General features: G+C 41.9%; 1 protein-coding gene across 24 annotated transcripts in view; it reads right to left on the reverse strand.

Annotated features, from left to right (window-relative positions):
* The window catches only part of KCNMA1 (potassium calcium-activated channel subfamily M alpha 1), a 714,937-nt gene that overhangs the window by 254,161 nt on the left and 446,194 nt on the right, over positions 1–14,582 (reverse strand). Inside the window, exon 1 of one of the 24 annotated variants that reach the window (XM_070491061.1) lies at positions 4,474–4,789. The exons of the other annotated variants lie outside the window; for them this stretch is intronic. Coding sequence (XP_070347162.1) covers positions 4,474–4,684 — 211 coding nt within the window. The 5' untranslated portion in view covers positions 4,685–4,789. Of the gene's footprint in view, positions 1–4,473; positions 4,790–14,582 lie in introns of those variants that run through there. 24 annotated transcript variants of the gene reach the window in all.

The following is a 14,582-nucleotide window of genomic DNA, read 5'->3' on the forward strand; positions in this document are numbered from 1 at the left end:
CCATTCGATCAATTTAAACAGCCACCTCATATCACAATGGCAATTAATTTGAGAAGAACTAAAGTTAAATATAAATAATAAGCCATGTAAAAACTGAAGAAAATGTAATTATATATTTATTAGTTCTCTGAAGACATGAAGGATTTCTAAACTCAGAAGTGAAAGGAATCATAAAAATTTTTAAATATCAGATCAGCCATCATAAAAACATCAAAATTCTACATGTCAAAAAAAAGTAAGGAAGATAAAATGATAACCTACTAGAAAAATAACTTAATCAAATATGATATAATATGGATAAATTCTTTGTAATGTCAAAAGCATGTATGTAAAATACTAGTTCACTAGTTCATGAATAGGCAAAAAAAATCATAAACAGGTACCTCACGAAATCGGAAATACAACTAGTAAGCAGCCATTAAAAATTATTACACTTGGCTGAAATAAAAGAAATGCAAATTAAACAAAAATACAGTAACATCGTGTTTATTATACTTAACTAGCAATAAATTTGAGTTTCACCTACTAGAGACGACTCTGCAATGAAACTCTTATAATTTGATGGTGGAATTGTAAATTGATACAGCATTTTCAAGTAACTCCGCATTCTGAGACAAACTGACTCCATCTCTGGGAATATAGCCTAAGAAAATATAACAAAATATGGGAAAATGCTACAGAAACAAAGATGTCCATTGCAAAATTATTCATTAAAGAAGAAAAATAGACAGCAGCTTAATATCTAAAAATAGGTCTGCTTAAACTTAGTCCATCTTCTTCCCGGGATATTATATAAGTTCAAAAAATAATGTAACAACGAGGAAAATGCTTATGATATAATGTTAAATTGAAGAAGTAGGCTATAGAAGATACAGAAAGTAGAATGGTGGTTACCAGAGGCTGGGGCAGGACGGGAGGCGGGGCGTGGGCAGCAGGGGGAAGAGTAACTGTTTAAGGGACACAGTTTCAGATTTGCAAGATGAAAAGATCCTGGAGATCGGTTTCACACAATGTGAATGCACTTAACACTACTCAACTGTACACTTAGAAACAGTTAAGATGGAAAATTTTACGTTCTGTGTTTTTTACCACAATAAAAAAAAATAGCAAACTGGAAACACTGAAGAAAAAAAGTAAAATATAACATGCATGTTCTCTATGATAAAACTATGAAAACTATAGGTATGCAAAAAATAAAAACTAGAAGAATAAATAAAATGATGAAAGTAGTTGTGTTACAGAGGGAAGATTTTTGGATTTCTCTAATTTTCTATAATATTTATAGAAAATTTCTGTTTTTATTTGTAATGTTTTGTTGCTGTTGTAATAAACTCAGAGGCAAGTCAGGACTGAGCGCAGGTCTTCTGGCTTTGAGCCCTGTGCCCATAGCAAAGATTTAACTTGAGGCCAGCAGCTCCAGGTGGGGAGGACCCCCAGCCACTGCTGTCCCTTCAGAGGGTCCAACTCAGTCCAATTCAGTCTGAGACTTGAATAACCAGGTTAGGGTTGTCCTGTGAACTATTGCCATGGAATTTTTCACTGGCCAACTAAGGTTAAGAGATTTAAAACCCCTTTCTCAGATCAAAGCTGGATGGAATACTGACAGATTGACGGACACGCAGGTAATGAAAAATCATCCACCATTCAGGGTTCCCATTATCCCAGGAGAGAAGGGACTCAGGAGTCTCCTACAAGCAAGGTTCCTTTAGAGTACAAGACTGAGAAAACACAAAAGCAAACTCAACCCAGCCCATGGTGGAAAGCCTGCTGGGGGTTTTCCAATTTGCTATTTTCCATTCCCTTTAACTCCTTAATCTTTAAATCCAGAAAGCAGAAACATTCACATAAACCTCTATCCTTTCCAATCCCTCCACCCCCAGGCAAATCCTGAAGAGTAATTATTTTTGTGGTGTCTGACAAGGTCACAGCCATCTGGCCTTGGAGCTCAAGAGAGCTCTAAACGAGGAGAGGAGTTATCAGGGTAAAGAAGGAGAGACACAAGCACAGGGAGGCTTCCCCAGGGTGGGCCCCCGCACCCTGCTGCCATCACCAGGCCCCAGCTCCAGCTCTGCCAGGCCCACGTGCTCCTCAACCCCAGCCCAGAGTGAATCAGAGCCTCTCCTTCCCAGCTAGAGGGAGAGGACTGTCTTGTTCTCAGACGCCCCTGGGCTTTTGTTCCCCTAGTCAGAGAGCATGTTTCATAAACAGTACTTGCTTGTCTGACCTTTTCAGATCTTTTCCCTGGGTAATTGCCCAGGCTGTTTTGTTCCCTACCTTATACCAGTCCTGCTTCCTGTCTCTCAGATACTAAGCATCAGTTGATAGTCAAATTGCGAATGTCACCTAGTCATTCATTCATTCATTGATCCCATACATGTGCAGTGAGTCCCTGCTCTGTGCCAGTCACTCACTGCTCCAGATTCTGAAGGCCCAGGAGTGAAGCTCCTGTTTCAGGAGTCTTCTATTTGAATAGGGGAGCCAGAGAGCAGACATAAATTATTTTTAAAGGCGACCAACAAGTCTTATTGATTTTACCTCTTAAATATATAAGAAATTACTCATCTGTTCCCTCTCCACTGCCAGAACCATGGTCCAAGCCACTGTTGCCTCTAGCTTGGCCAACAGCCCCCAAGCTGGTCTTTTGGCTTCATTTTTATTCCCTCAAGCCTGTCGTGCCCCACTGTCCCTTCTTCAGAAAGCAGCCAGTATGACCTTTTCAGATGTCAATCAGATCACATCACTCCCAAATAAAAGCCCTCAAATGCCTTCCATCTCACCAAAAATAAAGTTCAGATTCCTCACCTTGCTCTGGGAGGCTTTACATGATCTCATTTCTACTCTCCCCATTCTCATACCCTCCACACTGCACCTCTGCTCCTCAAACGTACTCCAGTTCATTCTCAGCTCAGGGCCTTCTCTTCCATTCCTTTCTGGAATGTTCTTCCTCTAGATCATCGTAAGGCTGGCTCAACTGACACTGCTTCAGAGAGGTCTTTTCTGGCCAGCAAATCTGGAGCCCCACCCCAATTACTCTATTCTTCTTGAGAGTATGTATCTCTATCTACAATGATCTCATGTGCCCCCCATCACTCTCTTCTTCTTTAGAGTATCTATCACTATCTACCATCATCTCATTGGCTTGTTTATTTACGTATCTCCCTCAGTAGAAGTCAGCTTCACTACAACACGCACCTCATAAACCTGTTCACCACTGTGTCCATCATCTTCTAGAACAGTGATGGCTGACACATAGTAAGCACTCAACTACTGAAAATGAATGAATGAATTTATAAGAAACCCTTTCAAAGGAAAAGTAAGAAGAAGGTTGAATACTAAGTTAAACCTGTGGTTTTACTCAGTTACAACTCTTTCTCAGGAAATGGTCTGTTTCCTCTCATCTTAATAATCCCATCATTCATGCTCCTCTCTCTAGCTGCTTTAATATCGTCCCTCACCAATGCTGGATGTTATAAAGCATAAAGCAGCTCTTTCCTGAAGTGAAGGGAAAGGGAAGATAATAACCTGGTCAGCAGATCCGGGGTCATAGACATGGGGCATGAATATTAGATTCCAGATGAAGTCCAAGCAGATGCTTCAGACCAGGGAAGACTTTCATGCCAGTTTCTAATGAAAAGGACTGACTAGGAATCACCGATCTCCTGCTTGCTAATTAGAATTTTGCCATACATAATTATATAATGCAGAGGTAGTTCGAGCCATGCCTATCCACATCAGAATCCTAAGTGGGGTTCCAACGGGAATATACATCATTTTAAAGAAGCTCCTGGTACCACTAACCTTTCTGGAAATAAAAGAAATCTCTTCCTAAGACTGGGATTTTAGGTCCAGAAATGTAAATTTAAGCCATTTATTTCAAACTCTTATACATTATGGATGCCCAAATAAAACCAAATCCCTGTCGGAAAGCAGTTGAGACAAGAAAATCTGCCCAGAGTACATCTCTTATGATCTCTGCCGGGTGAGAATAATGAAGTGCCACCCAAGACAGGCAAGAAAGCACTCCTATGGCCCAATGTGAGGACAGAAGAAAACATACCGCAATGGCACTGTTGGCCCTGAAAAGAAATATTGTCGATACCTTCAAACGCCTCTTGTGAACACGCTGACTCACTGGAAATTATTACCACTTAATAAATAAGAAGGAGGCTGTTCCCATCATTTGCCAAGCTTTCCCCAGCATTTCTGAAATATATTCTTTAATAGCTCAGAAACATTCAGAAGCACTACAGGGCAGTTAAATTCATCTAAAAAGGAAGGACAGGATTTCTGCCTGGCTCAGCACATCTGAGTTCAGGGGGTATGCCAAGCAAAGGGAAATGGAGAAGGTTATCACCCGTCCATGGGACAGTACACCAAATCCAGTCATTAGGGAGGGCACTTCTTTCCTGGGCAGCTTCCAGGCATATGGGATACTTTGCAGGGGATAAATGCCGGGGTTGGGAGGGACCTTACCCCAAGAGGTGCAAACCCTGCAGCAAGACACCAACGCCTGCCAGAAGTCCTGCGATTCCTCCTTCTCAGGAGTGGCGGGCCCGGACCTCACCCGGTAGCCGTTATGAAACAAATCCCCCAGGGACTTTTTGCGGCGCCTGGTGGGTCTATAAACCTCTGTGCTGGTGCTGTTGGGTTGGTGATGGTAGGCCAGAATCTTACTGGGGATCATTGTAGAGGAAGAGAGCTGGGCTGGGGTCCAGTTCCCTTCGATTCACTTCTTGCACAAGCTGCTGCTCTGGAAGGACCTGGAGGAGCCTGTGTTCCCCTGACACAGGCTGCTGCAAACAGGTCCTCCTGTCCAGCACGGTACGGCTCTCCAGCATTTATGTTCTCATGGAGCACACAGAGACACTCCCTTCCTTCACTCATCAGTGCACTTGCAAGAACCCCAGCATGCTCTGGGCATTAGCTGCACGAAGCCACCTCAGAAAGGCGGCTGGGAAGGGAGGGGGAAGTACTCTGATCCATTATGTTCTACAAGCTGATCAATCAGCTTCACTCTGGAAATTACTACATAAGCTCCTTTGGACATGCTTTAGGGGGATGGAAGGAGAAAAGGCTATAATTTTCAAATCAGGGAATATGAAATAGGGTGGGGGGGAGGCTGCAGTTTGGGGCCCACTGGGCCATTTCTTTTATTTTAAGGATCTTGTCTGATGATTGAGGATTCACAGGGAGGACTTCCTTATAGGATGTGATGCCCAACTAGAGAGAAAAATCGAATGGCCCCATTCCTTACGTCCCACCTCCCACCAACAACATAACCCAAATACGTAAATCCTCTGCTAATCCTACGTGTAGGACTGAGGCAGAGGAAAGGCTCTGGGCTTCCCAGAGGAAGACAAGAGGAGACACTCTTGTGAGAGCTCCTGGTCCCCTACACTCCCCTATCCTGTAGTTTTCAGCATATCCTCTCATTACCAACACCATCCCCTTTCCCCCAGGGCACTGAGCATAAACAAAAATATAGCAGGGATAGAGACAGAGAAAATATTAAAAATACAAACAGAGAAATAGCTAGATTCCATAAGTTGTTAGTCAAGGCTCCCCACAATCTGTCCCCGTCCTCTTTTCCAGTCTTCACACTGCTTTCTAGCAAAGCTAACATTATCAGAAGGAATTTTCATAAAAAATAACTTATTTCTCCTCAGTGTAGATTCTTTCATCCACTCGAGCATGTCATATTGAGCATCAATCATATGCCAAGCATGGTGCTGGGAACCAGGTACTCAGCAGTCCCCTAGAACAATGCAAGTCCAGCCTTGATGGAGTTTATAGTGTAGTAGGCAAGAGAAGCAATGTAAAGGTTCTATCATAATTTTAATTAATTAATAATTTTAGTAAAGTGCTGCAAAGGAAAAGCACAAATAGCTATCTATGTGAGTGTGGGTGTGTGTATGGTATGCATATGTCTATCTGGATGCATACGTGGGTGGAAAATGTTGCGATGTATGTATCAGAAAGGGCTTCACATTAATTGTGAATACTAACAGTTGAGTAGCAGGTAGCCAGGTGAAAAGAAACAAAGGTTGTAGCGAGGGGAATTGTTTTAGGCTGAGGAAAGAGCATGACAAATATCCTGAAGAGGGAAGAAAATGGCCTGTTCCTGACTTGAAGTGAACTCAATGTGTCTAAAATGAAACAATTGAAAGGAGACTAACTTTTTTACACTGTAGGCTCTCTAGAAATGATAGATGTAACTATAGGTCCTACAGGAATTAACAAGACAATGAAGAAATATCATAAACAATATTATGTGTACAAATCTGAAAACTAAATGAAACAAATTTTGTTAAAAATACAACTTTTTCAAAATGACACAAGAAGAAATAGAAAATCTAAACAGCCTTATATCTGCTAAAGAAAACGAAACTTCAATTAAAAACATCATCACAAAGGAAATTCCAGGTAAGGTGGTTTCCACTGGAGAATTCTACCAAACATTTAAGAAGGAAACAATACTAACCTTACACAAACTTTTTTTTAGAGAATAGAGGAAGAGGAAACACTTCCAAAATTGTTTTATGATGTCAGCCTAACCATGACACCAAAACCTGACAAGGGCATTACCAAAAAAGAAAAGAAATTACAGACCCATATACCTCATCAAATAGGCACAACAATCCTTAAATACATACTATTACAATTAATCTGGAAGAATATAAAAAGGATAATACATCATAACCAAGTAGAGTTTATCCCAGGAATACAAGATTAGTTTAACAAATGAAAACCAATAATGTAATTCACCACGTTAACAAACTAAAAGAGAAAAATCAGATGGCCATTTTAATAGTTGCCAGAAAAAAAACCTTGACAAAATACAACATATAAAGCTATATACAATAAGTGTTTAAGACAGTGTGTTATGGCCTAAACAAAGACAAGTTGATTAACAAAACAGAATAGAATCCAGAAACAGACCCACAGATACAGTCAATCAACGTACAGCAAAAGCACCAATGTAATTCCATGGGGAAGGGCAGAGTCCTCAGCAAATGCTGCTGGGAGTACTGGGTGTCTGTAAAGGGAAAGGAATGCTCCTCAGCTCTTATCTAACACCACATACAAAATCAGTTTGGGATGGATCACAGACTTAAGTGTAAAAGCTAAATGTAAAGCTTCTAAAAAGCAGCGTTGGAGAGTATCTTGAGAACACAGGAGTAGGTAAAGATTTCTCAGGCCACAAAAGGCACTGACTGTTAAAAAAAAGGACTGATAAGTTAAATATCGTTAAAGTTAAAAACTTCTCATCAAAAGACACCTAAGAACATTAAAAGATAAGCCACAGACTGGGAGAAAATATTTGCAAAACACTTACCTGACAAAGAACTTAAGGAAATGCAAAGTAAAACTTCAGTAAAATAGCACCACAAATCCAGTAAAAAGGTGAAAATTAAAAAGTTGGCAATACCAGTTGTTAGTGGGGAAACCAAGCAGTTGCCACTCTCATACATTAATGGCACGGGTGTAAAATAGTGTAACCTCTGGAAAATTGTTTGGCAGTTTCTCATAAAGTTAATCATACATCTATCCTATGACCCATTTCCAATTGGTCCAATTTCCAATTGGAAATTCCATTTCCAAGTATTTATTCAAGAAAAATCAAAACATCCCCACTAAATCACTTGTACAGGATGTTCATAACAATTGTATTCAAAATAACCAAGGTCAGAAACAACCTACATGTCCCTCAACAGGCGACTGGATAAATACATTGTGGCATATCCACATAATAGGACAGTATTAATGATAGAAAGGAACAATCTACTGATATATACAGCAACATGTACAAATCTCAAAAACTTTACTTTGACTGAAAGGAGCTAGAGACAAAAAGGAATACCCTGTCAGATTCCATTTATATGAAGTTCAGAAGCAGGAAATACTAGTTTATAGTGATAGAAAGCAGGACGATGACTGCCTGTGGTTGAGGGAAGAGGGCAGCTATTGACTAGAAGCACGAGGAAACTTCGCAGGATAAGGGAAGCGTCCTGCATCTTGATACGGGTGACAGACGATTTCACAGAGGTGCATACATCTGTCAAACTCACTGAACTGCAACACTAAAATCTAGGCATTTTATTGTATGTCTAATACACCTCACTAAAAATATTGAGATGGGCTGCCTCCTGAGACAGTGATCCCCTGGTCACTAGAGGTATTCAAACAGAGGCTGCTTGTACCAACTGGGGGAACGGTGAAGTTGACCTTGATGTCTCGCACAGAGATCATCTGTTGTAACCCTATAAATTCCCTCCCAACTTTGAGGGGACAGCAGGGTCATGAAACCCCAGCAACTCAGAGAGATGGCTGGTTGAACGGAAAGAGCAAAGGACTTGAATTTAGGCTCTGCCATCATAGCTGTGGGCTGAACAAAATATGCGACCCCTAGCCTCAGTTTCCCTCTCTCTCAAATAGTGATTTTAATATCTACCTCACAGACAACTATCCAGATTTATAATGTGTGTGACGCCCCGCAAAGGAGCTGACACAAGGTCACACGCAGCAGATTCTCCTCCATCGATTATCAAAGTTCTGAGGCCTGGCCAAACTGGTCTGTCTTTGGTTCATGGAATGCCCCAGCATTCATGGGCAACCTGGCTTCCTAGTGTCGAAACTAAAATCCCTTCCTATGTCCACACAGCAGGGCTGCCAGCTCCTACATAACACCCCACTGGTGTGGTCCTGAGAAGTGTGGCTTCTGGAGCCAGACTGTTAGGATTTGGTCCTGGCATCTCCATTTATGAACCACGTGCTCCTGGGAAAGTTATTCAAACCCTGCCTCAAGTCATTGATTTTTAAAATGGGAAAAACTTCTCAAAATAAATCTGTTCACCACGATAAAGCATTTCTTACAATAATTTTTAAAAATTTAAAAAGAATTCTATGCAAACATCTGCACACTCTCAGATGAATTGGGGCTCATTTCTCTGCACATGTGTGTATTGCAAAGAAGTGTCCTCAACTGTGTCCACATTTTATACCCACCTCAGTGCGTCCCACAGTGGCTACCCTACGTCATCTGCCCTAAGTCATTCTATGAGAGTTTTATTTGTCCCTGAAGGCCCAGTGTTGCCAACACGGAATACTGTCCTTCCTCTACAGTCACTGTGTGAAAACACTCTGCTTCTTCTCCTCGGCACCGGGCTTGTTTCTCACCGGGGGGAAGGGGGAGGGTCAAGAAAGAAGAACATGAGAATATTAATCCATTCCTTTAAAAATATTGACCAAGCAATTAACCCTGACACAATTGACCTCTTCAGTGAAATCAATAGATATCCAGTTCCCTAGATCCTGTACAAATTGGTAGTATATTTATCCAACTACAAATTTTAATTAAACACCTATTTAGAAGAGAGGCAAGCTTCTGGACCCAGAATGACGAGATTCAAATCCCTGCTCTGCCATTACTTGGGAGCGAACATTGGCAAGTTCCTTCAACTCACAATATCTCAGTATCTCCAAGTATAAAATGAGAATAGAAACATTAACGCCCCTCACAGGGTGGTTGTAAGGAATAAATCATGTATCTAGAATAGTTAAAATTGTCCTAGGCACATAGTATCAATGAATGTTTTCTATTATTGTCACAATCTTCCTTTGCTATCCTTGGGGGATTGGTTCGACGACCCCCAAGGATAGCAAAATCTGCAGATGCTCAAGTCCCTTTTATAAAATGGCATAATATTTGCATATAACCTATGCACACCCTCCTGTATACTTTAAATCATCTCTAGATTACTTATAATACCTAATACAATGTAAATGCCATGTAAATAGTTGTTATACTATATTGTTTAGGGAATAATGACAAGAAAAACAAGTCTGTACATGTTCAGTACAGATGCAACCATGATAGCCCTTTCCATCTGAGGCTGGCTGAATCCTCGGACAGGAACCCGCAGATACGGAGGGCCGCCTGCACTGCAAGTCAGATACTCAGCCAGGCACACTGGGGAAACAAACATGCTGAGCTATAAATCCATCCACAAGGAATTTATAGTCTTGTGGAGCAGCTTAAATATACAGTTGTACTTAATTAGACAGGAAAAGCAACTACCTACCTCATTTTATTTCAGGGGAAGACCCCAAAATTAACACCTTCCCTCACTCATTCGTTGATGCCTGAATCCCATCCGTAGAGAAGCACCATTACTTAGTAAGACACACCCGTGCTTCTGGCTTCAGATGGATGTGGGCTTGAACCTGGCTCCCTTCCTTATGCACTGTGAGAACCTGGGCAGGTTATATGAAACCTGAAAGCCTATTACTGCACACAAAAAATGAAGATAATAGAGGCCGGCCCAGTGGCATAGCGGTAAAGTTTGCTTTGGCAACCAGGCGTTCGCCAGTCAGGATCCTGGGTGTGGACCTACACACCACTCATCAAGCCATGCTGCGGCAGGCGTCCCACATATAAAGTAGAGGAAGATGGGCACAGATGTTAGCTCAGGGCCAGTCTTCCTCAGCAGAAAAAAGAGGAGGATTGGCAGCAGATGTTAGCTAAGGCCAACCTTCCTCAAATAAATAAATAAATATAATAATTATGCCTCTAAGGGGTTGTGAAAATAAGTTAACAGATGTTTTAAAATACCTAACACACAGAATGTGCTGCATAATGCTCACTCCTGGCCTCTTGTGAAGCCTCTGCACACTTCCTAGGCTCTAGTGGTCTCGTCCCTCTTAACCTGCACATCAGCCTAGGAGTCATTTATCCCTCAGGTAGAGAGAAGAGGTTGATAGGGGTGGGAGACAAACTATAAAGCCATCAGCCATGGGGGAGGGGAGCAGGTGCAGAGGATGGGGTAGAAAGGGGAGACTGTGAAGCAAATCATGAGCTAAACCAACTCCACTTGTGGGCAAGCCATGGCCCTCTTTTCAGCTGACAAGAGTCATCCAACGTCTGTGATTTGAATACAGACAACACATGTCAAGGCTGAATCTATGATCAGGCACATATTACTTGTACTATAAGTTATTCCTCAAATCCCAGACCATTTGAATGAAGTGCCTCCAGGTCACCTCCTCACACTCTTACTCTTTTTAAAATTGGAGCCCAGAAGCCTGCAGCGTTTGCACAGGCCTCAAGTGACAAGGGAAAAGAATGCGTCACTTTGGTCCCTGGTTTGTCTAGCTCAGAAAATGTCACTGAATCTCCAGTCAATCTGCCTCCCCCACCTCACACCATCTTCCTCCCTCTCTCCCTTATGTTTCCTTCTTTCCTTCCTCCCTTCATCCTTCCCTTCCATCCTTCCTTCCTCCTGAGAACTAACCATGTGACGGGCAGAGCAGTCTATAATTCAGCCCATTCTCCCCTCCGCATTCTCCCCCTCATTGCTAGCTAGCAGTGCATATCACCAACTTCTTGGTGCCTGTACTTTCCTCTCATTTCCAAATAACAGCCTCTGTCTGTCCTAGCACACCACATGTGAGGCTGGAGATGCATCCAATATCCCCTCCTCTTCCTCAGGATGAAAATCTCAGCTCAATGAAGAGAACTGGAATAATCCTCCCCAGTCCCACTTCCCATGGTAAACCCAGCTGGGAAGCTGACACACGGCCCTGAGCTTCCCTCCTACCTGACATTTGGAACAACAGGGGACAGATGGCAGTCTCCGGTCACTGAAGTGCCCACATGTTTGATTTTTGAGATTGGTACTCCCATCTACTGAAGGGAGGACCTGAATCAGTTTACATTGTCAGAAAAAAAACCCAAACAAATCCATGTATAGGGATAAACCAGGACAGCTCCCTAGCCATCTGGAAGTAGAAGAGATGGATGTTACCAGGAACCTAACAGCATCAGGATAAAAGAGAGGCACTTAAGGCACAAAATTTAAGGAGGTACCCCTTTTTAAGGCCAATCCTGCCTTTGCATTGCCCTGGGAGTGAGTGCCTCCTTAAATCTTGCACCTTACATCCCTCTCTTGCCTCACCCTAGTCCCAGTACTGGCACCTGCAACAGGTCTACTACTACGTTCGGCTGTGAAATTGGCTCAGAATTTCCTGTCACCTATGGCAAGAGGGAAACATACTAGGTTATGGTTGTTGTGAACTGGGAAAACCTATAAAGTCAATTCAGAGATCAACATTATCCTAAAATTAAATTCAAGCAGAATTTTTGTGCCAGCAGCTTTGAATAAAGACTGAGGAACACAGTGAATTATATCTTCAATTACAGTTTGCAAAGAACAGAGGTATTCCTTCCAAATGGGTGCTCTTGATTTAGCTATCTATAACAGTAGGAAACAGAATGCTGAATCTCCGGTCAGGAAAAACATTTTCACAAGGGCCTCAGGTGCCATGAGATTTATCTATGTTTAATTCTGGTACTTAAAATCAATTTAAGGTAAACTCAGAGGATGAAAATGAAGTTTGTTTTAGGGAGATTCATTTGCCACCCAGGTATACCTCAGCTATGTTTTGTTCTGATGCTCTAAATTAACACAAGGATGAACCTGGATAATCGAAATCAGGAGTCAGCACAATTTTTTCTGTAAAAGACCAATAACAAATACCTCAGGGTTGTGAGCCATATAATTTCTGTTGAAGCTACTCAACTTGGCCATTGTAGTGTGAAAACGAGCCATAGACATGTAAGAAAATGAACTTGGAGTCACGTCAGCATCTTGGCAGAGTGAGCTTGTCCCTTGCACTCTCCGTTCTAAGATACAACTAAAAGGACATTCATACACCAACAGAGGACATATACACATCACAAAAGATGTTTGGGAGACCCTTGCAGCCATCCACCTGAAGGTGGTGGTGGGGCTGGATCCTCCAGAGGAAGTGGCAGCTGATCTGCAGGAGCTCTGTGGTGAGAGAAGGGCCACGGAGGTGGGAAGGCACAGGTGAGAAGGGTGCCTCATCCCCACCCAGCACTCCAGCCCCAGAACCATCTGGAGCATGGCGCAGAGAGTGTGGCAGTGGCAGCAGAGAAAGGGAAAGTGCACAGTCTTGCAATCGCCCAGAGCTCCAAACAGAGAGATAATCAGGGGCTGGGGGAAGCACTGGGGAAGGATTGTATCCCTCCCCCTGCCCAGTGCTCCAGATCTGCCATGGATCAGTTGCTCAGAGAGAAAAGCAGTCAGTGGCCAGAGCTGGGGAGGCCCTGCTCGTGCCAGACCCAGAATACACAGTGCCTAATCCCCACCCTGTGGTGGTACATGGCAGCTGTGACCAGATAAGAGCACCATGAGGAAGCAAAAATCCACTCCATCAAGCAGTATGAGTAGATATACTAAATCTCCAGACCAGAAGGAAAGTGACAAGTACCAAGAAACCAACCCTCAAGGCAGAGAAATCCATAACCTAAATGACAAAGAATTCAAAAGAGCTATCATTAAAAAACCTCAACTAGTTATAAGAAAACACAGAAAGACAAATTAACAAATTCAGGAGCTTCTTCACAAAGAAGATTGAAACCACAAAGAAGAACCAATCAGAATTGTTGGAGATGAAAACCACAATGGATGAAATAAAGAAAAATCTGGATTCCCTAAACAACAGAGCTGACAGCATGGAGGAGAGAATCAGCCAGTTAGAGGACAGTGCTATAGAAATGCTTCAGAGGGAGGAAAAGAGAGAACTAAGACTAAAAAGAAATGAGGAAGCTCTCAGAGAAATATCTGACTCAATCGGGAAATGCAACATAAGGATTATAGGTATTCCAGAGGGGGAAGAGGAGAATGGAGCAGAGACCTTGTTCAAAGAAATAATAGCTAAGAACTTCCCAAACCTGGGCAGGGAGCTGGAAATCCATGTGAAAGTAGCCTCCAGATCTCCTAACATTGTCAATGTAAAAAGACCCACTCCAAGGCATATAGTAGTGCAGCTAGCAAAAGTCAGGGACAAAGAAAATATTTTCTTCAGCAAGGCAGAAGAAAATAACTTACAAAGGATCCCGTATCAGGCTTTCAGTGGATTTCTCAGCAGAAACCTTACAGGCTAGGAGAGAGTTGAATGATATATTCAAAATCCTGAAAGACAAAAATTTTCAGCCAACAATACTCTATCCAGCGAAAATCTCCTTCAGATATGATGGAGAAATAAAAACTTTTCCAGATAAACAAAAACTAAGGGAGTTCACTGTCACAAGACGCCCCCTACAAGAAATCCTCAAGAAGGCCCTCATACCTGAAAAAAAATAGGAAAGGGTCTACAAAGCACCGAGCAAGGAGACGAATAAGTAGGCAATAATCAGAAAACAGTAGCTCTGTATCAAATCAGGTTAGTAAACACTTAATTTTAACATCAAGGATAAACCAAAGGAAAACACCAAGACAAAAATGATCTCATCTTTTTAACCACAAACTCACAACACAAGATGGAAAAAGATATGACAAAAATAACTTAGAAGGGGACAAGGAAAGGGATGGAATTAGTATAGTCTAAGGAAACAAGAGGCTATCAGAAAATGAACTATCTCAACTATGAGATTTTTTTATACAAACCTAAGGGTAACCAATAAACAAATAATTAGAACAGAGACATTTACGATAAACAAGGAGAAAAAGAAGAAAACCAACATAGAAAACTACCTAAATCAAAGTGGTAGTCCAAAA

This window comes from Equus asinus, chromosome 2 (assembly GCF_041296235.1).
Source record: "Equus asinus isolate D_3611 breed Donkey chromosome 2, EquAss-T2T_v2, whole genome shotgun sequence".
Classification (NCBI taxonomy): Eukaryota; Metazoa; Chordata; class Mammalia; order Perissodactyla; family Equidae; genus Equus; species Equus asinus.